At 42.2% G+C, this 26,838-nt stretch overlaps 1 protein-coding gene across 11 annotated transcripts; it reads right to left on the reverse strand.

Annotated features, from left to right (window-relative positions):
- Positions 1-467: 467 nt before the first annotated feature.
- On the reverse strand, positions 468-26,824 carry LOC311088036 (protein NLRC3-like; the record flags this gene model as incomplete). 11 transcript variants are annotated; one of them, XR_014607419.1, is made up of 9 exons in its annotated part: positions 26,740-26,824; positions 23,324-23,458; positions 21,799-22,838; positions 16,246-16,362; positions 14,154-16,040; positions 13,901-14,063; positions 7,739-7,912; positions 2,615-2,661; positions 468-2,529 (listed from the first exon to the last, which is right to left on the reverse strand). XR_014607419.1 is itself a non-coding variant. In XM_084121672.1 (4 exons), the coding sequence occupies exons 2-4, from the start codon at positions 23,374-23,376 to the stop codon at positions 14,150-14,152; spliced, it is 2,061 nt and encodes a 686-aa protein (XP_083977798.1). In that variant the 5' UTR covers positions 23,377-23,458; positions 26,740-26,824. The 11 variants fall into 11 exon arrangements, 1 of the variants encoding a protein (XP_083977798.1); XR_014607420.1 differs by having other exon boundaries at positions 16,246-16,359; positions 21,799-22,843; XR_014607421.1 differs by having other exon boundaries at positions 14,154-16,037; positions 21,799-22,843.
- Positions 26,825-26,838: the final 14 nt, after the last annotated feature.

The raw sequence follows: 26,838 nt of genomic DNA on the forward strand, positions 1-26,838 counted from the left end.
AATGTGACTTTAAATCTCAGAATTCCAACTACTTCTCATAACTATATCTCACACTGCAAATTTATATTAAAATCTGACTTGTTTTTTTGCAAAGTAACCTCATACATTGTGACTATAGCCAGGGTTCAAAATGACTTAGGACTCTTGGGGGGTACCCTAAAATTAAATTATTAAATTATTAAAAATTCTGAAGACTACCTTGCTACACTATATACTGTAGGCAAAATTATATGGACCAATGTTGAAGGTGGGATAATGGTCTTGGGATGCTTTTCATGGTTTGGGCTAGGCCCAGTATTGTAGTGGTGTCTGGAGAAGTGGCTATAATCTAACAGGTAAACCTCCAACTCTGGAGCAACAAAGTTACAAGCTCTTTTTCTCTCCATGATGCAGGATTCTAAATTAAGAAAAATAATATTAGCTTCCAAGATAGCTTACCAAGCTCTCATGTATATACTCATTCATGCTCAAATCACATTCACTTTAATCAACTCACAGACTTGAATTAAGTCCTGGTTATCTTTCGTAATCACTGACTGGACAAGTAGGTTGTTATGCTAGCTTTGAATAACTAGTCTAGCTGCTAGGTCTGCTATGGAAGCTTGTTTCCGCCACAGAATAAAACATTTTAAAAGATAATTGCGACTTTTTATCTCACAATTGCAAGTTTACATCTTGCAATTCTGACTTTATTTCTCAGAATTGCGAGATATGAAGTCAGAATTGCGTGAAATAAAGTCACAATTGCGTCTTATAAAGTCAGAATTCTGACTTTCTTTCTCGCAATTGCGACTTTAGGCTATATCACGCAATTCTGACTTTATAACACATAATTGTAAATTGTAACACAAAATTATATCTCGCAATTCTGACATCTTTTCTCAGAATTGTGAGATATAAACTAACAATTGTGATATATAAAGTCCAATTCTAAGGTAAAAAAAGAGGAAAAAAATTGTTTTTTTTACCTCAGAATAAAAAATTCGGACTTTATAACACACAATTGCGTATTATAAAGTCAGAATTGCGAGATATAAATATGCAATTCTGAGAAAAAAAGTCAGAATTTAAAGTATATTTCTCACAATTGCGAGTTTATAACACGCAATTGCGACTTTATATCACGCAATTTTGACTTAGTAACACACAATTGCGACTTTATATCACGCAATTCTGACTTTATAACCTGCAATTGCGACTTTATATCACGTAATTGTGAGAAAAAAAAATCAGAATTGTGAGATTAAAAAGTTGCAATTACCTTTTTTATTTTTCACTCTGTGGCGGAAACAAGCTTCCATAGTCTGCTGTTAGCTGGCAGATCATTTGGCTTCATACACATACAGCTAGCAAGAAACGTTGACAAACGTCCTCTTCTAATCATTACACTGGGTATCTAGTTAATGCAACTTTTGATATAGGAACTCGAACTCCTAAAATTTTACTATAAGCAATTATGGAGATATAAACATAATCGAAGCACTTACAGGATTTTCATTCAGGATTTCACTCTTTGTGAGGTTTGGTTTTGCTGCGTTCAGCTACAGTGCGTGTCTGCGGGAGCACCACAACAACAATCTGTGACGCTGTATAGGAACTCACTCGGCTAATAGCTGCCCTGATTGCAGCCTCGCGCTAGGAAATAAATTAATTACTGTTATAAATATAAAACATCACTAAAGACCTATAATTTTCACAATCATTTTTAATGTTAAAATATATTTGTTGGGGACCCCCCAAAATCCAAAAATAAATTCTTATGGGGGGTCCCTAATGACTTATGGAGGGTCTGGGACCCCCCCCCCCCCCCCCAGACCCCCCTCATTTCGAACCCTGACTATAGCTCACAATTGCAACTCTATTTCTTACAACTGTGACTATTAATTGATGTCACAATTGTGAGAAAATTGCATTTACAATATATAATATCGTAATAACCTTTTTGTTTTTTTGCTCTGAGGTGGAAAAAAGTGCTACTGACGTTCCTCACTGGAGGTTGTTAAATCTGACACAGAGACACTGAAGATTCAGGATAAACCCCAAATCCAGCATAGAGGGGTTCAGTGAATGTGGTGTTGAATGTGTATATGTGTGTGAGTGTGTGTGTGTCAGAGACGCTGAAGAAGGACAGAGTGCCGGCCGACACGTCCACATACACTCCTACTCTATTAGAGCGGGCTGAAGGCCCAGATACATCAGTGCTGTTATTATTGAACCAGACAGTGTAATTCTTATCAGAACAATACAGACTCCAGGACTTTTCATTGAGTCCAAACCAACAATCAATCCCACTTTTCCTGCTGATTTCTTTATATGTCACTGCTACATGACCCGAGCCACTCCATTTAACCTCCCAGTAACAGCGTCCAGTCAGACTCTCTCGACACAGAATCTGCTCCCGGTGATCAAATCTCTCTGGATGATCAGGATACGGCTGATGATCTTTGGTGTGTGTCACTGTTCTGTTCTCCTCAGACAGAATGAGTTGAGTATGTGCTGTGTTTATATCCAGTGTGAGACCACAGGCATCTGAACACAGAAAAACAGATCAGAACAACTATGACATCATTAAATAAAGGTGTGTGTGTGTTTGTGTGTGCATGAGAGGACTTACATTTTCTCAGTCCTGGTTTGTTTCTGAAATGTCCTCCATGGTCCAAACTATACATTGACAAATCATACACACAAACAAAAATGATTTGTTATGAGGAAACATTGATAAATTGGGAGTATGCTAATCTTAATGGGAGTAGTTCAACCAACAATGAAAATTATGTCATCATTTACTCTCCCTCATGTCATCCTAAACCCATCAGACCCATCAGATTATCTTTGAAACACAAATTAAGATATTTTTAATGACGCCTGAGTGATTTCTGTCCCTCCATTGTAAGTGCAACAAAACTTTTCAAGATCCATTAGTTCTTTCTGAAGCTCAAACGTGATGCGTAACGAGAATGAATCTTATTGGTTCTTGCTGAAGCTCAAACGTGATGCGTAACAAGAGAATGAACCTCATTGGCTCTTGCAGATGCTCAAACGTGCTGCGTAACATGAGAATGAACCTCATTGGTTCTTGCAGAAGCTTAAACGTGATGCGTAACACGAGAATGAACCTCATTGGTTCTTGCTGAAACTCAAACGTGCTGCGTAACACGAGAATGAACCTCATTGGTTCTTGCTGAAACTCAAACGTGCTGCGTAACACGAGAATGAACCTCATTGGTTCTTGCAGAAGCTTAAACGTGATGCGTAACACGAGAATGAACCTCATTGGTTCTCGCTGAAGCTCAAACGTGCTGCGTAACATGAGAATGAACCTCATTGGTTCTTGCAGAAGCTTAAACGTGATGCGTAACACGAGAATGAACCTCATTGGTTCTTGCAGAAGCTCAAACGTGCTGCGTAACACGAGAATGAACCTCATTGGCTCTTGCAGAAGCCCAAACGTGCTGCGTAACACGAGAATGAACCTCATTGGTTCTTGCAGAAGCTCAAACGTGCTGCGTAACACGAGAATGAACCTCATTGGTTCTTGCAGAAGCTTAAACGTGCTGCGTAACACGAGAATGAACCTCATTGGTTCTTGCAGAAGCTCAAACGTGCTGCGTAACACGAGAATGAACCTCATTGGTTCTTGCAGAAGCTTAAACGTGCTTCGTCACACGAGAATGAACCTCACTGGTTCTTGCTGAAGCTCAAACGTGCTGCGTAACATGAGAATGAACCTCATTGGTTCTTGCTGAAGCTCAAACGTGCTGCGTAACACGAGAATGAACCTCATTGGTTCTCGCTGAAGCTCAAACGTGCTGCGTAACACGAGAATGAACCTCATTGGTTCTTGCAGAAGCTCAAACGTGCTGCGTAACACGAGAATGAACCTCATTGGTTCTTGCAGAAGCTCAAACGTGCTGCGTAACACGAGAATGAACCTCATTGGTTCTTGCAGAAGATTAAACGTGATGCGTAACACGAGAATGAACCTCATTGGTTCTTGCAGAAGCTTAAACGTGCTGCGTAACACGAGAATGAACCTCATTGGTTCTTGCAGAAGCTCAAACGTGCTGCGTAACACGAGAATGAACCTCATTGGTTCTTGCAGAAGCTTAAACGTGCTGCGTAACACGAGAATGAACCTCACTGGTTCTTGCTGAAGCTCAAACGTGCTGCGTAACATGAGAATGAACCTCATTGGTTCTTGCTGAAGCTCAAACGTGCTGCGTAACACGAGAATGAACCTCATTGGTTCTCGCTGAAGCTCAAACGTGCTGCGTAACACGAGAATGATCCTCATTGGCTCTTGCTGAAGCTCAAACGTGATGCGTAACATGAGAATGAACCTCATTGGTTCTTGCAGAAGCTCAAACGTGCTGCGTAACACGAGAATGAACCTCATTGGTTCTTGCAGAAGCTTAAACGTGATGCGTAACACGAGAATGAACCTCATTGGTTCTCGCTGAAGCTCAAACGTGCTGCGTAACATGAGAATGAACCTCATTGGCTCTTGCAGAAGCTCAAACGTGATGCGTAACACGAGAATGAACCTCATTGGTTCTTGCTGAAGCTCAAACGTGCTGCGTAACATGAGAATGAACCTCACTGGTTCTTGCTGAAGCTCAAACGTGCTGCGTAACACGAGAATGAACCTCATTGGTTCTTGCAGAAGCTCAAACGTGCTGCGTAACAAGAGAATGAACCTCATTGGCTCTTGCAGAAGCTCAAACGTGCTGCGTAACACGAGAATGAACCTCATTGGTTCTTGCTGAAGCTCAAACGTGCTGCGTAACACGAGAATGAACCTCATTGGTTCTTGCAGAAGCTCAAACGTGCTGCGTAACACGAGAATGAACCTCATTGGTTCTTGCAGAAGCTCAAACGTGCTGCGTAACATGAGAATGAACCTCATTGGTTCTTGCAGAAGCTCAAACGTGCTGCGTAACATGAGAATGAACCTCATTGGTTCTTGCTGAAGCTCAAACGTGCTGCGTAACACGAGAATGAACCTCATTGGTTCTCGCTGAAGCTCAAACGTGCTGCGTAACATGAGAATGAACCTCATTGGTTCTTGCAGAAGCTCAAACGTGCTGCGTAACACGAGAATGAACCTCATTGGTTCTTGCAGAAGCTTAAACGTGCTGCGTAACACGAGAATGAACCTCATTGGTTCTTGCAGAAGCTCAAACGTGCTGCGTAACACGAGAATGAACCTCATTGGTTCTTGCAGAAGCTTAAACGTGCTGCGTAACACGAGAATGAACCTCACTGGTTCTTGCTGAAGCTCAAACGTGCTGCGTAACACGAGAATGAACCTCATTGGTTCTCGCTGAAGCTCAAACGTGCTGCGTAACACGAGAATGAACCTCATTGGTTCTCGCTGAAGCTCAAACGTGCTGCGTAACACGAGAATGAACCTCATTGGTTCTTGCAGAAGCTCAAACGTGCTGCGTAACACGAGAATGAACCTCATTGGTTCTTGCAGAAGCTTAAACGTGATGCGTAACACGAGAATGAACCTCATTGGTTCTCGCTGAAGCTCAAACGTGCTGCGTAACATGAGAATGAACCTCATTGGTTCTTGCAGAAGCTTAAACGTGATGCGTAACACGAGAATGAACCTCATTGGTTCTTGCAGAAGCTCAAACGTGCTGCGTAACACGAGAATGAACCTCATTGGTTCTTGCTGAAGCTCAAACGTGATGCGTAACACGAGAATGAACCTCATTGGTTCTTGCTGAAGCTCAAACGTGCTGCGTAACATGAGAATGAACCTCACTGGTTCTTGCTGAAGCTCAAACGTGCTGCGTAACACGAGAATGAACCTCATTGGTTCTTGCTGAAGCTCAAACGTGATGCGTAACACGAGAATGAACATCATTGGTTCTTGCTGAAGCTCAAACGTGCTGCGTAACATGAGAATGAACCTCATTGGTTCTTGCTGAAGCTCAAACGTGATGCGTAACATGAGAATGAACCTCATTGGTTCTTGCAGAAGCTCAAACGTGATGCATAACAAGAGAATGAGCCTCATTGGTTCTTGCAGAAGCTCAAACGTGCTGCGTAACACGAGAATGAACCTCATTGGTTCTTGCAGAAGCTCAAACGTGCTGCGTAACACGAGAATGAACCTCATTGGTTCTTGCAGAAGCTCAAACGTGCTGCGTAACACGAGAATGAACCTCATTGGCTCTTGCTGAAGCTCAAACGTGCTGCGTAACACGAGAATGAACCTCACTGGTTCTCGCTGAAGCTCAAACGTGCTGCGTAACATGAGAATGAACCTCATTGGTTCTCGCTGAAGCTCAAACGTGCTGCGTAACATGAGAATGAACCTCATTGGTTCTTGCTGAAGCTCAAACGTGCTGCGTAACACGAGAATGAACCTCATTGGTTCTCGCTGAAGCTCAAACGTGCTGCGTAACACTAGAATGATCCTCATTGGCTCTTGCAGAAGCTCAAACGTGCTGTGTAACACGAGAATGAACCTCATTGGCTCTTGCAGAAGCTCAAACGTGCTGCGTAACAAGAATAAACCTCATTGGCTCTTGCAGAAGCTCAAACGTGCTGCGTAACACGAGAATGAACCTCATTAGTTCTCGCTGAAACTCAAACGTGCTGCGTAACACGAGAATGAACCTCATTGGCTCTTGCAGAAGCTCAAACATGCTGCGTAACGAGAATAAACCTCATTGGCTCTTGCAGAAGCTCAAACGTGCTGCGTAACACGAGAATTAACCTCATTGGTTCTTGCAGAAGCTCAAACGTGCTGCGTAACACGAGAATGAACCTCATTGGTTCTTGAAGCTCAAACGTGCTGCGTAACACGAGAATGATCCTCATTGGTTCTTGCAGAAGCTCAAATGTGCTGCGTAACACGAGAATGAACCTCATTGGTTCTTGAAGCTCAAACGTGATGCGTAACATGAGAATGAGCCTCATTGGTTCTTGCTGAAGCTCAAACGTGCTGCGTAACACGAGAATGAACCTCATTGGCTCTTGCTGAAGCTCAAACATTCTGCGTAACATGAGAATGAACCTCATTGGTTCTTGCTGAAGCTCAAACGTGCTGCGTAACATGAGAATGAACCTCATTGGTTCTTGCTGAAGCTCAAACGTGATGCGTAACACGAGAATGAACATCATTGGTTCTTGCTGAAGCTCAAACGTGCTGCGTAACATGAGAATGAACCTCATTGGTTCTTGCTGTAGCTCAAACGTGATGCGTAAGATGAGAATGAACCTCATTGGTTCTTGCTGAAACTCAAACGTGATGCGTAACACGAGAATGAACCTCGTTGGTTCTTTCAGAATCTCAAACATGCTGTGTAACACGAGAATGAACCTCATTGGTTCTTGCTTAAAATCCAAACAAAATCCAAAATTTGTTTTGTCTTACGGGAAGAAAACATAGTAGAAACAAAATATGGGTGATCTTCTTTCTCAATGCTCCACTTTTGTGGCAACATCTAGTTGGTGAACTTGCTCGTTCTCATTGGCTAATCGCGGGTATCACGACAGAGGCAGCCCGATCTGAAGCAGTACAAAAATCGTAATGGCGCCACACAATTGAGGATCGTTTGGACAGAAATAAAAAGAAGCCTTGAATCGGACCACACCCCCCAGAACGTTGGGGTTGCAAATCGGGCCCTAAATCTGGCTTAAAATCTTTTATCGTGTGACCAGACTTAGGTGACCTCAATCACATACAGACACACATATGAGTCATAACTGCTAAACATACTTGAGAATCTTCAGTGAGCAGTTTGGATCATTGAGTTTGTCGTTGAGCAGCTGAACTCCTGATTCTCCTGGGTGATTGTAGCTCAGATCCAGCTCTCTCAGGTGTGAGGGGTTTGAACTCAGAGCTGAAGACACATAACCACAGCCTTCTTCTGTCACCATACAGCCCGACAACCTACAGACACACATCAACAGACTGATCATCTACAGACACATCAACAGACTGATCATTTACAGACACATCAACAGACTGATCATCTACAGACACATCAACAGACTGATCATCTACAGACACATACATCAACAGACTGATCATCTACAGACACACACATCAACAGACTGATCATTTACAGACACACACATCAAGAGACTGATCATCTACAGACACACAACCACAGCCTTCCTCTGTCACCATACAGCCTGAAAACCTAAAACACACAAAACAGTCTAAGTAAGGAAAACGTCTCAGGTTACGACTGTAACCTATGTTCCCTGAGAACAGGGAACGAGACACTACGTCATTGACGCTTTGGGGAACGCCTCAGGCGTCACAGGTGTTTGAAATCAAGTATCAACTCACAGCAATCATGTTGACCGGCGACAGCCCGTGCATCATCAGCTTGAATGATGAGCGCACGACCTGGATGTATAAAAAGGGCGCCTTAAAACCATGACAACATCCTATCGTCTGAAGGGACTGTTGCAGGCAGGCCCCGAGGCATGGCAGGGAGACGTAGTGTCTCGTTCCCTGTTCTCAGGGAACATAGGTTACAGTCGTAACCTGAGACGTTCCCTTTCGAAGGGAACTCGACACTACGTCATTGACGCTTTGGGGAACGAAATACCCACTCCGCCATGCTGAGAGGAGTGCATGCCCAAAGGCAGCGACAACTGTCAGAACCAGTAATTCAGAGAACACTGGAACCACTCACCCTTAGGTCACATCGGGCTGTCAGTGACAGCACTCCCTACCGGTCATAGCCCAAGCTAATGAACCAAGAAAACCGCCAGAACATAGTTAATGGAGGGTATATCTGGGCCAGCTCAAAGGCTTAGGACCACAACTTCCAAAAGAAGGGGTCCCTTCTAGGGAGTGTGGCTAGGGGACCCAAGGGACTCCCAGCCAGTCACTATTCAGGGGAGCATGCCTCCTGAAATGCCACCAGGCTGGCCTGGTGATCTAAACTAAGATACACAGTCTGGCCATTGCCTGTCTGTCCGAGACAGAGCCTCTGGAAGTTGCCTTGGATAAGGCATCCAGAAACCGAAGGCCTGCGAAGCTGGCAGAAACCATTCAGTTCCAGATCACAGAGACGGGTAAGTACGTGAAAGCTCATATCAGGAAGGCCGGGTGAGGCCTGTAACCTGGCGACCACAGTAAGTGGGAGCTCCTTTTCAGGAAGGCCGGAGAGGCCTGTAACCTGACAGCCACACAATGTGGGGCTACCTTCAGAAAGGCCTAACGAGGCCTGTAACCACAGAATGTGGGAGATAGCTTAAAAGGGAGGCGCCTGTCGTAATACATTGCGACAGAAACGCATCTAGAGAGGGACTCAAGGTGAAGAACCGGAGTCTGAGCCACGTAAAAAAGGGGACGAAGCGTACGGCGCATAACCCTTACCATAAATATGGATTTTAGAAAGTACACGAAACGAAAGTGCGCGTACTTAGCCATTCTGAATCCAGAAAGGCCTGGTGAGGCCTATAACCTGGCGACCACAATATGTGGGAGCTCATACTCAGGAAGACCTGTGAGGCCTGAAACCTGGCGACCACAGTAAGTGGGAGCTCGTTTTCAGGAAGGCCGGAGAGGCCTGTAACCTGACAGCCACACAGTGTGGGGCTACCTTCAGAAAGGCCTAATGAGGCCTGTAACCACAGAATGTGGGAGATAGCTTAAAAGGGAGGCGTCTGTCGTAAAACATTGTGACAATAAGACGCCTCTAGAGTGGAACTCGAGGTGAAGAACCGGAGTCTGAGCCACGTAAAAAAGGGAACGAAGCGTACAGCGCATAACCCTTACCATAAATATGGATTTTAGAAAGTACACGAAACGAAAGTGCGCGTACTTAGCCATTCCGAATCCAGAAAAGCCTGGTGAGGCCTATAACCTGGCGACCACAATATGTGGGAGCTCATACTCAGGAAGGCCGGAGAGGCCTGTAACCTGACAGCCACACAATGTGGGGCTACCTTCAGAAAGGCCTAACGAGGCCTGTAACCACAGAATGTGGGAGATAGCTTAAAAGGGAGGCGTCTGTCGTAAAACATTGTGACAGCAAGACGCCTCTAGAGTGGAACTCGAGGTGAAGAACCGGAGTCTGAGCCACGTAAAAAAGTGAACGAAGCGTACAGCGCATAACCCTTACCATAAATATGGATTTTAGAAAGTACACGAAATGAAAGTGCGTGTACTTAGCCATTCCGAATCCAGAAAGGCCTGGTAAGGCCTGTAACCTGGCGACCACAATATGTGGGAGCTCATACTCAGGAAGGCCTGTGAAGCCTGAAACCTGGTGACCACAGTATGTGGGAACTCACATTCAGGAAGGCCGAAAGAGGCCTGTAACCTGACATGTGGAAGCTCATAACCAGGAAGGCCTGGCGACCACGGTGTGTGGGAGCTCATACTCAGGAAGGCCAGGGGAGGCCTGTAACCTGGTGACCACAATAGGTGGGAGCTCATAACCAGGAAGGCCGGTGAGGCCTGTAACCTGGCGACCACAGTATGTGGGAGCTCATAACCAGGAAGGCCGGTGAGGCCTGTAACCTGGCGACCACAGTATGTGGGAGCTCATAACCAGGAAGGCCGGCACATTCAGGAAGGCCGGGTGAGGCCTGTAACCTGATCACCACAGTAAGTGGGAGCTCACATTCAGGAAGGCCGGGTGAGGCCTGTAACCTGGCGACCACAGTATGTGGGAGCTCATAACCAGGAAGGCCGGTGAGGCCTGTCACCTGGTGACCACAGTATGTGGGAGCTCATAACCAGGAAGGCCGGATGAGGCCTGTAACCTGATCACCACAGTATGTGGGAGCTCACATTCAGGAAGGCCGGGTGAGGCCTGTGACCTGACATGCGTAGGCTCATAACCAAGAAGGCCTGGTGAGGCCTGTAACCTGGCTATCACAGTATGTGGGAGCTCAACTCACTTTACAATACATTACCTGCTTACCAACATGTCCCAGGCTCTGTACAGGAGACGAGTTCTGAAAAAGAAGAGAAAAATGTTATTTGCGCACAAAACATTTTCACTCAACATAAAACCTGCGGCGTGCAGTATCAACGCTCCTATCAACCAAGCTGAAGCGGGCCATCAGAGAATTCCTGAACTCATCATGGGCCCCGCCCCAGGCCTGATGTAGGAGGAGCCTGGGAGCGATGGTGGTTAGGAGGCAAAATCCAGGAAGGTGATGTCTAACGTTCGGTCTGAGAACGTTTACTCTGGATCACCTCCCTGAGATCCTGCCTCCCGCGGGAGTTACGCCTCCTGCGCGCACTGCTCCCTCTATTAGGAGGAGGGGGTGCACGGGAAGCGACACTGGCCTTCTGGGTCTGTCTGTGATCCTCAGACCACGACGGACCAGGCCCTCCCACCTGCCTGGGCTGGGCCGAGGACCTCCGTGGAATGCAGCTCTTAAATGCCGCAGAGCGCGCCCTCGCCTCCCTGAACTTATCGACCACCGTCTCAACGGAAGGTCCGAAAAGCTCGGAAGGCGAAACCGGCGAATCGAGGAGAAAGGTTTTTTCTTTCTCCCCGATGTCAGCCTGGTTAAGCCACAGATGCCTCTCCATGGCCACCATAGCCGCCATCGCACGACCAATGGAAGCAGCTGACTGTTTGGTGGCCCGGAGAGCCAAATCCGTGGTGCGGCGCAGCTCTGCTACCGCGTCAGGGGGCAGGCCGTCCCCCTGATCGAGGTCCCGCAGCAGGTCGGCCTGGTAGGCCTGAAGGACCGCGAGGGTGTGCAGAACCGCCCCTGCCTGACCTGCTGCCGTGTACGCTCTGCCATTCAAGCGTGATGTTGTCTTCAACGGCTTGGATGGCAGGGTCGGAGCTCCCAGTGACGATGTCCTACCAGAGGCGAGATAGTTGGCCAACGTCTCGTCTACTGGCGGCATCGACACATACCCGTGCTCTGCGGCCCCCTCCACAGCAGCGAAACTAGCCCGCTGATGCAGATGAAGATGCGCAGAGAACGGGTTCTTCCATGCCTTCTCGATCTCAGAGTGGAGATCAGGAAGGAATGGAAGGCTCGTCCGAGCCGGTGGCCTACGGGTGGGGAGGAACCGATCGTCCAAAATACCACGAACAGGTTCCTCCCGGACGCGCCTCCACTGCAGCTGCAGTCTGTCGGTGGCGCGCCCCATAACGTCCACCAGCTCAGCGTACACTGGGCAGGAGGGCTGAGGTGGTTCAGTCTCAACCAGACTGACATCATCGGCAGCCAACTCCTGCCCGGCCCGAAGAGAACCAGTTACAGATCCATCAGAAAGAGACAAAACATCTTCTACATCGATCTGTAACTCACCCTCGTCAGCTGGCAGATCATCCGTGAGGTTAACGCCCCTCTCCAGCTGATCTACCAGCTCCATCTGAGAGCCCCACAAACTCAAGCGCCGCCGAGCCTCAGCCCGAGCGGGACCGAAACCACGGGGTTCAGATGCCGCGCCCACTTCCCTCGAGAAGTGGGACAGACGAGAGCGGAGCGTTCTCAAAGAAAAACGCTCACAGTTTGCGCAGGAAGCTCCCTCGAGAGCTTCCCGTGCGTGCTCTTCACCCAGGCAGAACACGCACAGATCGTGTGAATCCTCCGGTGTCAGATATCTGGGACACGGGTCGGCACACTTGCGGAAGGAATTTCTCTTCTTCTCTGTACGCTTAATTTTTCCGATTGCACTCGAGAAAAAACTCTCAAACAAACAAAGCAGTCCCTGAAGACGAAAAGGATGTTGTCATGGTTTTAAGGCGCCCTTTTTATACATCCAGGTCGTGCGCTCATCATTCAAGCTGATGATGCACGGGCTGTTGCCGGTCAACATGATTGCTGTGAGTTGATACTTGATTTCAAACACCTGTCATGCCTGAGGCGTTCCCCAAAGCGTCAATGACGTAGTGTCGAGTTCCCTTCGAAAGGAACTACTAATTTATACCTATTAATATGTCTCTAAACCTACAAAGATGCCCTGATTACAACATTTTTACTTATTTTTCTCATTACAGTTTTTCTCATTACACAGTAAACTCCCCAGTATTAAATGAACACTGCTCAGTGTTCTTATGTGTCCACACTAAAGATTGTTCAAATATCACTGAAGCAGTGTTGACGTTAATGAGATAATTAAGTGATGATTGAGCATTAGTGATGAACACCTGCTGTTAACAAGCAGAATCATAACTGAAGGAAAGAGAAACACAAGAACTACAACTGACTACAACGACTACAAAGGAAGGCAAAAACACAGATGACCAGATGATGTTGGTTATTTATTGATGCTGATTAATTTTTAATCATTACAAAGTGAACTGATTCACAAATCTCATCACCAAAAGAAAGTGGCTTATTGCGATTAATAGAATTACATTTTTCACTATCATCACTGTTTTACTACATGTCAGATGTAAAACCGGAGCATTTTCCCAAAGGGGCAACTTTGACAAGCTATAATAAAAAATCTGGGTGGTATTTAGAGCTGAAACTTCACAGACACATTCTGAGGACATCAGAGATTTATATTGCATCACGTGAAAATGGGCATAATAGGTCACCTTTAACACTCTGAAGGGCTGTTTACACTACACTGATTTCAAATAAAAATTGAAAACCTTTTATGGGTTGTGGCTGTTCATTTGCACACACACACACACACACACACACACACACACACACACACACACACAAAAACGTTTTGGGAACCTAAAAACATACAATTTTGAAAACATGATTATTTGTAGCATTCTATCTAAAAGCTTTTAACTTAACAAAACTCAACAGAACCTTAATTGGAACTGCTGAAATTTCCTTAATCAGAGTGCTAAAATTCATTCATTTCTATGCTTGAATCCCTAAAAATGAATCCATATTAGTGCTAAAGATTCCACCTATATTATTCAAAGTACTAAGATATCAACTAAGATATTAAAAGATAAATTTTGCACACCTCAGTATCTCCAACTGACTTCAATTCACCCGAGAGCAGCTTCACTCCTGAATCCCGCAGGTCATTGTTACTCAGATCCAGCTCTCTCAGGACACAGTTTGAGGATTGTAGAGCTGATGACAAACTCTTACAACACTGAGAAGTAAAATTACAACTAACAAGGCTGAAGGAGAGAAAAACACATCCTTAACCTCATTCTTCAACTATTTCAATATGTTTAAATGAAATTATTAAGACATGATTAAACACTCACAGTGCTTTCCTGCAGTTGATCACAGCTGGTATCAGTCTTCTTCTACCCTCATCTGATGTGTTGTATTTCTTGAGGTCCAGCTCATCCAGCACCTCATCTGACATCTGAAGCATGTAGGAGATTGTTGAGCAGTGAGCAGGAGAGAGTTTCTTCTCTGAGTGTTTGTCTGATTTCACAAACTCCTGAATCTCTCTGGACAGAGTCTGATCTTTCACTTCCAGCAGACAGAGGAACAGATTGATGGATCTTTCAGTGGAGAGTCCATGTCCATCATTGATCTTCTCTTTAATGTACTGTGTGGTTCTCCTGATGCTCTCTGAGCTGTTCTCTGTGTGTGTCAGTAGATCCTGTAAGAGTCTCTGATTGGACTCTAGTGAGACACCCAGCAGGAACCGCAAGAACAGATCCAGGTGTCCATTCTCACTCTCAAGGGCTTTATTTACTGCATCTCTATGCAGATTATGCATCACATCACAGAACTGCAATGTGTCAACATTTTTGATTACATAATGATAAAATGCATAGAAAGCAGCGAGAAACTCTTGAATGCTCAGATGAATGAAGCTGTAGACTTTCCTCTGATGAATCACAGATTCCTCCTTAAAGATCTCAGTGCAAATCCCAGAATACACTGAGGCGTCAGTGACGTCTATGCCGCTCTCTCTCAGGTCCTCCTCACAGAACATCACATTGCCCTTCATCAGCTGTTTGAAAGCCACTTCAGCAAGTTTCACAATCACTTCTCTGTTGGACTGCTGGAGTTTCTCTGGATCTCTCTCTTCATACTTCTGATTCATCATGTTGATCTGAATCAGCAGGAAGTGGATGTACATTTCAGTCAGAGTTTGAGGGATTTCTGCACTCAGATCTTCTTCCAGGAGCTTTTGAAACACAGTGGATGAGATCCAGCAGAAGACGGGTATGTGGCACATGATGTGGAGGCTTCTTGCTCTTCTGATGTGTGAGATGATTCTGCTGGCTTGATGCTCGTCACTGATTCTCTTCCTGAAATATTCCTCCTTCTGACGTTCATTGAATCCCTGAATCTCTGTCAGACGGCTGATGTATTTGGAGGGGATCTGATTGGCTGCTGCTGGTCTGGAGGTGATCCAGATGAGAGCCGAGGGAAGCAGATCTCCTTTCATGAGGTTTGACATCAACACACCCACTGATGAAGTCTCAGTCACATCAGAGACTTTCTGAGTGTCTGAAAACATCAGTGTGATTTTGCTTTCATCCAGACCATCAAAGATGAACACAACTTTACACTCCTCATAACTCTTTGAGTCCAGATACTGAAGTTCAGGATGAAAGTCCAGCAGAAGTCTATGAAGACTGTACTGATGATCTCGGATCATGTTCAGCTCTCGAAATGGAAGCACAAACATGAAATCTGCATCCTGATTGGCTTTTCCCTCAGCCCAGTCCAGAATGAACTTCTGCACAGAGACAGTTTTCCCAATTCCAGCGATGCCTTTAGTGAGAACAGTCTTGATTTGCTCTTTCTCACGTACTGGTTCAGGTGAGGCTTTAAATATGTCATTGCAGTAGATTGGAGTGTCTTGTGAGTGTTGTGTTCTGACTGTTGTCTCCATCTGTAAAACCTCATGTTCTTCATTCACTCCTTCTCTCTCTCCCTCTATGATGTAGAGCTGTGTGTAGATCCTGTTCAGGAGGGTTTGATTCCCCTGTTGTTTCATTCCCTCAAATAATCTCTCATACTTGTTCTTCATGCTGGTTTTGTGCTGGCCTTTGACTCTCTGCAGGTCTCCAGTCTCCAGTGTGTGTGTCTGTAGGACTGCTTCAGATTTTTCCTGACTGATATGGGTCTGATAGTGGGATGTAGAGGATGGCACAGATCTGATCAGCTCATATATCTCTCCCCTGCTGAAATTAAAAAAGAGAAGAGCAACAAAAATACAATTACAGCCATTGCAATGACCCTTGGAGACCATCAGAAATATATTAATTACCAGGTATGACTTCGCTACCCCTGTGCAGTGCATATGCTGTGTATGTTTACCGAATTTCTTAAATAATTATTTTTCTGTGATGCACTACAGTATATTAGCAAGTGAAAGAATATACTAACGTAGAGTCAGAGGACACTGATCCATCACTGAATTCAGGTGGTTGCCTTATGGATTTGCTACTCTTTACAGACACACTGCTGGGTTCTGGAGACTCTGCTATCTGTCTCTGCCTCCTGCTGATAATGACAAAAGACAAACAAAACAGCATTTTAAACTTCTCTTCTGTTTGTCAATATCCTGTCTCAAGCCATGGCCCATGTCTATAGCTTGAATGCACCTTTGATTTACATTTATTCATTTAGAAGGTTCTTTTATCCAAAGCGATTTAAAAAGAAGGAATACAACAAAGAGATTCAGTTACATGAGAAGTGCTGTTATACGATTGTTCAGGAATGAAATGCATGGGACAAATAATAAACACATCAAGAATATTGGAGGTTCTGGAAAAGTCATGCCGTGTCTCTCTGTGATGGTACCATGAGGTGCCACTCATTCACTGACTGCAAGTTTCTGGAATGCACTTTAACCCTCTGAGGTCGACAAATGCACCGGCGCATTTTGCTGGATTTTTTTCCAGCTGAGGATTGTGAATAGTAAGTTCTTTATTCTTAAGTGCTTTGTTCTAAGCGCAATATGGAATAGTGTCTGTAAACCACAAAAAGACTGTTTAAATATGAATTGCGCGTCTGTAGTAAACAACAGCGCGCATCTGTGCTGTTCATTCACACTCGCACTTACATTAGTAAACGTTAGCTTTTACCAAACTATATTGCTTTACTGAGATGAGTAAAGATAGACTGAAATATGTTTAAATAAAATGTCTTTGTATAAGCAACGTATTAAACTGCAAATTAACATTTATATGCCCTAATATATCATATGTTACAGACGAAATATGAAAGACAACATTTTGTTGACTAGTTTTGGATAGATTATACAGTTTTTACTGTAAAATAGACTACTGCCACATCAAATAAGCTTTTGTTAGCCATAAATGTATAGTATGTTTTGTCAAAAATAAAGTCATCAACTAAGATGTTATTATAGTGTATATATTCAAACTAATGAATCCTTAACTTTGAAATACGTATGATAAAATGTAGCCTATACTTTTTTTTTGATCAGAAAGACATCTCTGTACAAAGCAACAATCTATAAATATTTATCACTTATCTTTAAAATAAAAATATAAAATAAAATAAAATACATGAATTATACAAATCAGGTGGTACAAATTATTGTCCAGAAGTGAACTGCAGTGTCCACACATCTCAGTCATTGTCATCTGTTAAATCCAAATCTTTGACATAATCAATAAAAGTATTCCAGATATTCTCAAAAAGTCCCTGTTTGCCTTTTAGCACATATGTAATCCTCTCTAGTGGCAAAGCAGACAGCATCTGCCGTAACCATAAATTGCCTCTTGGTCTACATGTTTTTTTCCAAAATAAAGCTATACATCTTTTGGCGTTAAGCAGACTAAGGTCTATAAATGTACGTTCATTTTTTGTATAGTTATGCTTCTCTGGATATAAGCCCAATAAAAACAATTTTGGTTCTAATATTATTTGTTTGGAAATAATATTTTGAATAATGTCTCTTACTTCTTCCCAAAAGAGTGTAATTTTTGTACAATGCCACATACAGTGAACCAGTGTTCCTCTACATTGTTCACACTTTGAACACACATCAGGAATGTTTCCATTATATCGACAGAGTTCCACTGGTGTCACATATGTTCGCATTAACCATTTAAATTGAATAACTTTAAGACGAGTATTTATTGATGTTGTGTGGGCTAAAGTGCATGCATCCTGCCAGTCTTCCTCTGAAAGTTGCAATGACAAATCATCCTTCCAAGCTCTAAATCTATCATGAGAACTTTCAGGAACTTAAGACATAATCAGATTATAAAACTGAGAAATAATGGCTTTCTTTTGACTATCTTTTAACAGCAATTCTTCCAAGTCTGAAGTGGTGGGTTTCATTAATATATTGTTTTGACTTGCTCTTATAAAACTCCTGAGTTGGAGATATTTAAAGAAATGTTTTTTATCTAAGTGAAATTTATCTTGTAATTCTTGGAAGGTCATAAGTATGTCAGATTCTGGTAAATACACATCTTGAACCATTCTCAGTCCCTTAGTTTTCCATAACTTAAATGTTGCGTCTGCCCTGCCTGGTGGAAAAAATTGGTTGCCCCATAATGGACTAAATTGAGACACACAGTGTGAATCTTTTAAAAGTGTCTTCACATCACTCCATACTTTTATCATGTTTTTAAGAATTGGGTTTTTAATTTCTCTTAATAGTTTTCTTATTGTATTTGAGTATATATATGAGGGAAGAGGTAAGTTTAATCCTCGTGATTCCATTTCTATCCAATGTGGTGAATGATTAGTATAATAAAACATAATAGACCTTAGCTGTGCAGCCCAATAGTACAGCTTAAAATTAGGAAATTTCAAACCTCCCCGTTCATAAGGCAAGTACAGTAAAGACAAACGAAGTCTTGCCCTTTTATTATTCCAGAGAAAACGTATAAACATTTTTTTCATTTGTGAGAAAAAAACAAACGGGGGTGAAAGGGGAATATTCTGAAACAGATATAGTAGCTTTGGAAGAATGTTCATTTTTAAAATATTAATTCTCCCAATTATAGATATTGGCAGCGGCATCCATCTATCAACTGAGTTTTGTATTCCTGTTACTAAAAGATTGTAATTTACCTCAACTATTTTTTCTAAACTTGGTAAAATCTTTACCCCAAGTACTCAAATTGTGTCACAACATTAAACTGTATAACATCTGGGATTGGGTTTGCTCTTTCATGTTCATTTAACAATAAAATAGAAGACTTGGTTTTATTGAGCTTGTAACCTGAAATTTCACTAAATAACTGGATGATTTCCAGAATGATCCGTATTGATGTGTTTAGATTCGAAATAAATAAGATCACATCATCTGCGAACAGAGAAATCCTATGTTCAGTTGGTCCTACTGTAATTCCACTAAGTTGGGGATGGGAACGTATTGCAATTGAAAATGGTTCTATTGCTAACGTGAATAATAAAGGTGAGAGCGGGCAGCCTTGTCGGCACCCGCGTTTTATTGCTATCGGTTGAGAAATATTTCTATTAGTGATGATTTCAGCAGAGGGGCTGTCATATAATAATTTTACCCATTTAATAAAAATTTTTCCACATCCAAATTTTTCTAATACCCGGAAAAGGTATGGCCATTCAACCCTATCAAAGGCCTTTTCGGCATCCAATGATAGAAGAGCTGTATTTGGGGCATCCTTTTTACAATGAATAATATTTAATAATCTCCGTACATTATGGAAGCCCTGCCTTCCTGTGACGAATCCATTTTGATCTTGATTTATTACATAAGGGAGAGTTTTTTGTAGTCGTTTTGCTAATAATTTAGAAATGATTTTCAAATCTGAATTCAAAAGACTAATGGGTCTTAGATTCTCACATTTATCTAAAGGTTTTCCTGGCTTAGGCAGGAGAGTAATCAAGGCTGTATTTAATGAAGGAGGAAGAAAATTCGATTGAAAGATTTCTTCAAACATGTCCAATATAGGTACCAAATGTTTATTCTTAAATTTCTTATACAGATCTATAGGAATGCCATCAGGCCCTGCTCTTTTTCCAGATTTCATGCTATCAATGGCTTGTCCAATTTCTTCTATTGTAAATTTTGAATTTAAATTAACTCTATCATCCTCCGAAATAATGGGAATATCTATTTTATTTAGAAAGATGCTTATATTGTCAAGTTTAAATTGTTGCTTGTGCTTTATACAATTTTTCATAATAGCCCTTAAACGCATTATTAATTTCTATTGGATCCAACAGTGTCTGCCCATTTGATATTAATGATGTAATTGGCGATTTTGTTTCAAGCTGTTTTATTTGCCATGCCAACAATTTGCCAGCCCTATCACCTTGCTCGTAAAATGTCTGTTTCAAGCGTAGAAGACTTGAGGCAGCTCTAAAAGCAGACTGCTTATCATATTCAGCTCTCAATAATAATAATTCTTTCTCTAATTGTGAATTACTAATATTTTTAGAATTATTTACTTTCGTTTGAAGGGCTCTTATCCTATTTTCCAACTGTAATCTAGTTTCCTGTGTCTTTTTTGATTTAGAACCTGTATAACTAATGATATGCCCTCTCAAGAAAGCCTTGAAAGCTTCCCATTTAACACATGCAGTAGTTTGTGTAGTATTAATTTGAAAGTACTCATCTATCTGTTTTCCTAAATATTTCACCAAGTCTTCATCTTGTAACCATTTATGTTGGAAATGCCATCTGGGTGGATCTCTTAATAATTTATCATCCCTGTAGACCAAACAGCATGGTGCATGATCTGAGATCACAATATTATCATAAGAGCAGTCAGAAATTTTAGATTGCAATTCTGAAGAAACAAGAAAGAAATCTATTCTAGAGTATGTCTTAAAGGTACCCGAATGACAGGAATAAGCTCTAATATTTGGGTTTCTCTCTCTCCATATATCTAATAAATTTAAATCTCTCATAAACCTTTGGATTGTAGCCCTACAGTTGTTATGTGAATTATCAACCCCAGTTGATCTGTCTATTTCTGGGTTTAATGTACAATTAAAATCCCCGGCTATCGTATGAAGTCCTGGAAGTGTTGAGAGAGTAAGAAATAGGTCATTATAAGAATTGCTATCATCCACATTAGGACCATAAACATTTGTTATATTTAGCATTTCTGATAACAAAGATCCTTGAAGTATTAGAAATCTTCCCCTTTTATCTTTAATAATATTTTTTATTTTAAATGGAACCGTCTCATGAATTAGTGTCATAACCCCTCTAGCTTGAGATGTAAACGATGCCGCATACACAGTGCCCTTCCACCTCCTTCTCACCCTTATACTATCATCAATGAGATGAGTTTCTTGCAACAGTACAATTTTAGCATTCATTTCTTTCAGTTTATTCATAAACCTGTTTTATCTTTTGAAGACGTTGCAGACCTCTGCAGTTCCATGAAATAAAATTAAGATTCACTTCTTGAGACAAAACTTATGAAAAAAAATTAAATTTACCAGGTTGCTTTGCAATGTAAAACTATCCTTGTTTATAGGCATAACAAATTGGGATGTTAGAACAAACATCCAACACTCTGAACAAGCATAACCCCCCTCTCCCCTCCCCCACTCAAGAGGGTATCCCCCCCCCTGCTGTTGGTCTCCCGTTATTGCTAAGACCGGTCCACACCAGTGAGGATCAGTCAAACCACTCTCTTGTTCCAACCTACTCCAATTACTACTGCTGCTGCTACACTCTAACAAGTATTAACTTATAACTCCTGCTCACTTCGATTAACACTCGGCTTGTTGTATGACAGTAACATCTTAATTTGTCTCATAATAATGTGGCATCTTATGATCACTGTTGAATAGAAGTACACAGTCATGCTATATAATACACTTTTGTAAATATATAGCTTCAAATTTTAGTACAAAATAATTACGTGTCAGTCATTAAGTGAAATAAAATAATAAAATAAATTGAAAATGGGCTTGTCATGGTTATTTGTGTCCTGCCTACAACAAATCACATACCACATTAATTGGCTCTATCATCTTGTGTTCCTGTCTCTTCTTCATGTAAGTGTTCTTGGATTCTCCTGAGAAAAACGTGTGCCTCAGCAGGGGTTTTAAAAGAATGAGTTTTGCCCTTGTGAGTCACAAGCAGGGTCGCGGGATGAGACATTCCATGGCGAATACCCAGTTTACGTAGTTCCGCGCGAACTGGGTCGAACTTCTTCCTCAGCTGGGCAATTCCCGTAGCCAAATCTGGGTAGAAACGGACCTGTTGGTCTTCGTAATAAGCCTCCTTTTTCTCCCGTGCAGCGGTAAATACTGCCTGCTTGTTCTTATAGTTGTGAAACCTCATTATCACGGTCCTCGGGTGTGATGCGTTGTCGTTCTTTGGTCCAATTCTGTGTGCTCTTTCCAAAACAATAGAGGACTGTAGCCCCTCATTTTCCAACGCCTCGGGGATCCATTTCTCTAAAAAGGCACACATGTCCCCACCTTCAGCGCCCTCTGGCAAATTCACAAGCCGTAGATTGTTTAAACGAGATCTGGCTTCTAAATCCATAAGTTTATCCTCCATGGTTTTGTTCTTAGCTTGTAGCGTGTTGACTTTAGCTTGCAGGCTAATTAGCTCGTCTTCCGCGGTGGAAATGCGCTCCTCCGCATGGGACATGCGTTCACTGCAGTCACTAATCTCCTTTTTCACATCTTGTAGAGTTGCTGCCAAACTATCAAGCCTAGAGGTGAACCCTGTTTCCATTGAGCCTAATTTTGCCAGTATTTGATCAGCTTTGGTGCCTGCTGGTTCATTTTCATTGTCAGTTTGTGTAGTCATGGCCTGGTTAGCCTTGGATGCTTCGTCACGAAGATTACAGTCAAAGAGGCTTGGCTGTCTGGTTGTCCCACCTTTCCCCTTTTGTGACTTTACCGAGCTAGGCATCACACCTCAAAATCTTCTTCTATTTGAAACTGTAAGTGAGCAGGAGAGCTTTTTTTTGCGAACTTAGCAGCAGAGCAGCAAAAAAACACGTCTTCCTACATGGCCGCCATAACCGGAAGTCAGCCTATACTTTTTAAAAAGAAAGATTACACTTGAAATATTGTTAAAATTGTAATTGTTGTTGATTTACATGTGAAAACTTTTTAATAAAATATCAAAAAATATATTTACATATTTATATATGTAGATGTAAACAAAATTAAATTATTCTCATTAAATTATTTATTATTGATTTTTATTAGTGACACATTTGAGGAGAAGATAAATATTCCAAAACTTTCTGAAAATACAGTTTGGGAATTAACTGCAAAATTACTAGAAATGCAATACAATTTGCATGCATACATAATTTGTGGAAAAAAGCATTTTTTTTCAAGATGTTTCCAACTCTAACTTTGAACCAATTCTGTAGAATGGCCCATATAGCCTATTTGAACAGGATTTGTTTCCAGGTATGACTGTGTACTAAAAATGTGCTTTTGACTTTCATTTATATTTGGATTAAATCACTTTGGATAAAAGCCTCTCCCAAATGCAAAAATGTCTTACCTGGGGTCAGAGGTCATCGTTGTATCACTAAATGCAGAGGGCAGATTCTTCATGGGTTAACTGAAACTCAATTTAGGAAATGTCTTCATCCTCTATCTTTTCATAGAGACTTATTTTGGAGTGTCCTCCTCTTTGCTAAAAAAAATAGTGTTGAGAGAATAATTGATCAATTTTGTGAAAAAAAATATAAATAAACAAACAGAGAGACATATAAACAGAGAAAGATGCTGTTCCGTGAGGGTGAATAAATACTGATAGAAATAAAAAAAGTATTACACTGCAGTGCAGCTACATTAAATATAGGGGAGAGCCCCAAACACTCCAAGCTGCAGACAAAGCGTCCCTGAGACAGGCAACCCAGAGAGAGAGGGCTGAGAGCTGCTCTATGAAGGCACCGCTCCTTCCCCCAGTGGAGGGCTGGGCCGAGAATCCTTTGTTCAAGTTAGTTTTTGTTCCGCCACTGGTCTCACAGCCAGTGGTACCCAAAACCTCAGCAAAAGAGCAATTTCCTCAATCTCTGGGTTACAAGAAGTCTGGGTTGACAGTCACAATGCCTTGCCTCTCTCACCCCTCTCTTTGGCCAACAGGCAGGATGATGCGTTTTGAGGACACAATGCCTTCTCACACAACACCCGGCCTCTCCATGGAGTGCAAATACACTCACGCCCCTGGGCCCCTGAGCACCACAGCGGGTACATCTGTTGTCCATTGGTCCCCCTTGCACAGTGTCTGCAGGCCTGGCTAGCTCTTACCAGCCCGTCTCACTGGGTCTTTCGGACGATTAGACTCAGCGACGCGATTCAGTTCGCCCGGCATACAGCCAGATTCAGCAGCGTCTGGGTTACCTCAGTGGCAGACAAGGATGCTCCTGTCCTGTGTGAGGAGATTGCAATCCTATTGGCAAAGGACGAGATAGAGCCAATCCCTCCGGCCTACATGAAGTCAGGGTTTTACAAGCCCATACTTCATAGTGCCCAAGAAAGGCGGTGAGTTACAACAATCTTAGATCTGAGAGTCTTGAACCGGGCCTTTCACAAGCTCCTGTTCAAGATTCTGACATAAAAGCAGATCCTCACGTGCGTTCGCAGTCAAGATTGGTTTGCAGTGATCGACCTGAAGGATGCATACTTTCATGTCTTGTTTCTGCCTCAACACAGTCCATTCCTGCATTCAAGGGTAGGGCATATCAGTAAAAAGTCCTCGCCTCTGGCTTGTCCCTGTCCCCCGTGTCTTTACGAAGGTCGTGGAGGCGGCCATTGTTCCCCTGAGAGAATGTGGTGTTCGCATCCTCAACTATTTCAACGACTGGCTCATACTAGCCCAGTCGCGAGATCATTCATGCAAACATGGTCATGGTGCTCTCCCACTTCAGCCATCTGGCGCTTATGGCCAACTGGGAAAAGAGCAAACTCTCCCCCATGCAGAGAATCTCTTTTCTCGGTATGGAGTTGGACTCGGTCGCCATGACTTGTGCATTTTACGGACGAGCATGCTCAGATGGTGCTGAACTGCCTGAATACATTCAGGGGAAGGACAGTGATTCCACTGAAAATGTTTCAGAGGCTCCTGGGGCATATGGCATTCCCAGCCGCAGTCACGCCGCACGATTGATTCATATGAGACCGCTTCAGCGCTGGCTTCACGACCGAGTCCTGTGATGGGCATGGCACCGTGAACTGATCAAGTTTCATGTTTCAAGTTTGTTTTTATTTATATAGCACATTTAAAAACAGCAAACATGGCTGACCAAAGTGATGAACAAAACACAAGATAAAGAGACAAGGGCAAACAACACATTCATGACAGAAGCTCATAATGAATTAAAAGCTAAAGAAAAAAAGAAGGTTTTAAGAGAAGATTTAAAAACAGTTAAAGACTGTGCCGATCTGATGTAAACCGGAAGGCTGTTCCACAGCCTAGGGCCGGCAATAGCAAAGGCTCTATCTCTATCCTTTAATCGTGATCTGGGGACAGATAAAAGTCTCTTATCACCGGACCTCAAATTTCGTGTGGGATTGTATGGACAGAGTAGCTCAGACAAATAGCTTGGTGCCAGATTATTTAAGAATTTTAAAACAAAGAGAAGAATTTTAAACCCAATTCTAAAATGCACAGGTAGCGAATGCAGTGATTTCAAAATTGGAGAAATGTGATCAAATTTACGTTTTCTTTTGAGGAACTTTGCAGTAGCATTTTGTACTAATTGGAGACGAGCAATAGGTATTTGGACATGCCATAGTAAAGAGAGTTGCAATAATCCAAACAAGATGTAATGAGCGCATGGATAGCAATCTCTAAGGTTTTCTCAGAGAGAGAGGATTTAATCTTAGAAAGAAAAAGTAGCTGAAAAAAACAAGAACTAATCACAGCATTTATTTGTTGTTATCATATGTTTTTCAAATTTGAGGTTCTGATCCAAGAATACAGTTCTTAATGCAGGATGAAGTAAAAGGAGCAAGGTAATCCAGGTCAATGTTATTGCTCTTAAAGTTTTCATGGGGGCCAAAGACTATAATCTTGGTTTTAGATTCATTCAGAAATAAGAAATTTTGAGAAAAACACATTTTCACTTCATCTAGGCATGCAAAAAGAGATTTCAGAGCAGTATGTTTGTTGCGTTTCAGAGGTAAACAAATTTGGGTATCATCTGCATAGCAGTGAAATGATACACCATGCTTCCAGAGGAAGTAAATACAGAAAAAAAAAAAAAAATGGGTGCGAGAATTGAACCCTGCGGCACTCCACAGGAGAGTTGAACAGGCGAGGAAGAAAAATTACTGGGGAACACATGCATGTGATTACCAAATAAGCATAATTTCTGTCTCTAAAAATAAATAGGGAAGGAAAATATTAGGAGAGAGCTCACTCGAAGGCACACAGGTCTTTATACTAATACCGTATCAGAGGGTTAATTATGAATTGAATGCACCTGTTGCCCAACTAACGTCTGCACTGTTTAGCAGAACCAATGTTTTTTTTAACAACAACCAGCACTCGTGTTGTTTTCTCATGTTTGTGCAACAGAATCAGCAGGCATTGGTTCATTGATAATTGTTTCTGATTACTGTAAACAATAACGCCATCACAGTGCATTACAAAGTGTCATGGTAAAGACATATATTTGTATATATTACTTTTTCAACTTTCTTTGTTTAGTTGGCTTTCAGTCTATAATTTTTTTTTCTAATGTTATCAGAGTAAGTCTGACTGCATATCAAAATAGTTTACTTAATCAATATAATTTCCATAAAGCACTTTAACTGTCAACCATGTTGCCAATTTTTTTCTGAGCTATTACAGTTGTTGAAATATAATGTTCCAGATTTGAAATCCCATTTAAGGAAGACCAAAAAAGAAAAATAGCAGTTGATTTTATATAACTACATGGTTACATGAAGAATATGTTTTCAACTTACCACATAATATGCGGCCGTTTAAATACCCAGTGTTAACAGGTTTAAACCTTGGAATGGCGTATTTTCTACTTTCACTTCCTTTTACTAGTGAGATGGTTT

This window comes from Abramis brama (genome assembly GCF_963993115.1).
Source record: "Abramis brama genome assembly, chromosome: 8".
NCBI lineage: Eukaryota > Metazoa > Chordata > Actinopteri > Cypriniformes > Leuciscidae > Abramis > Abramis brama.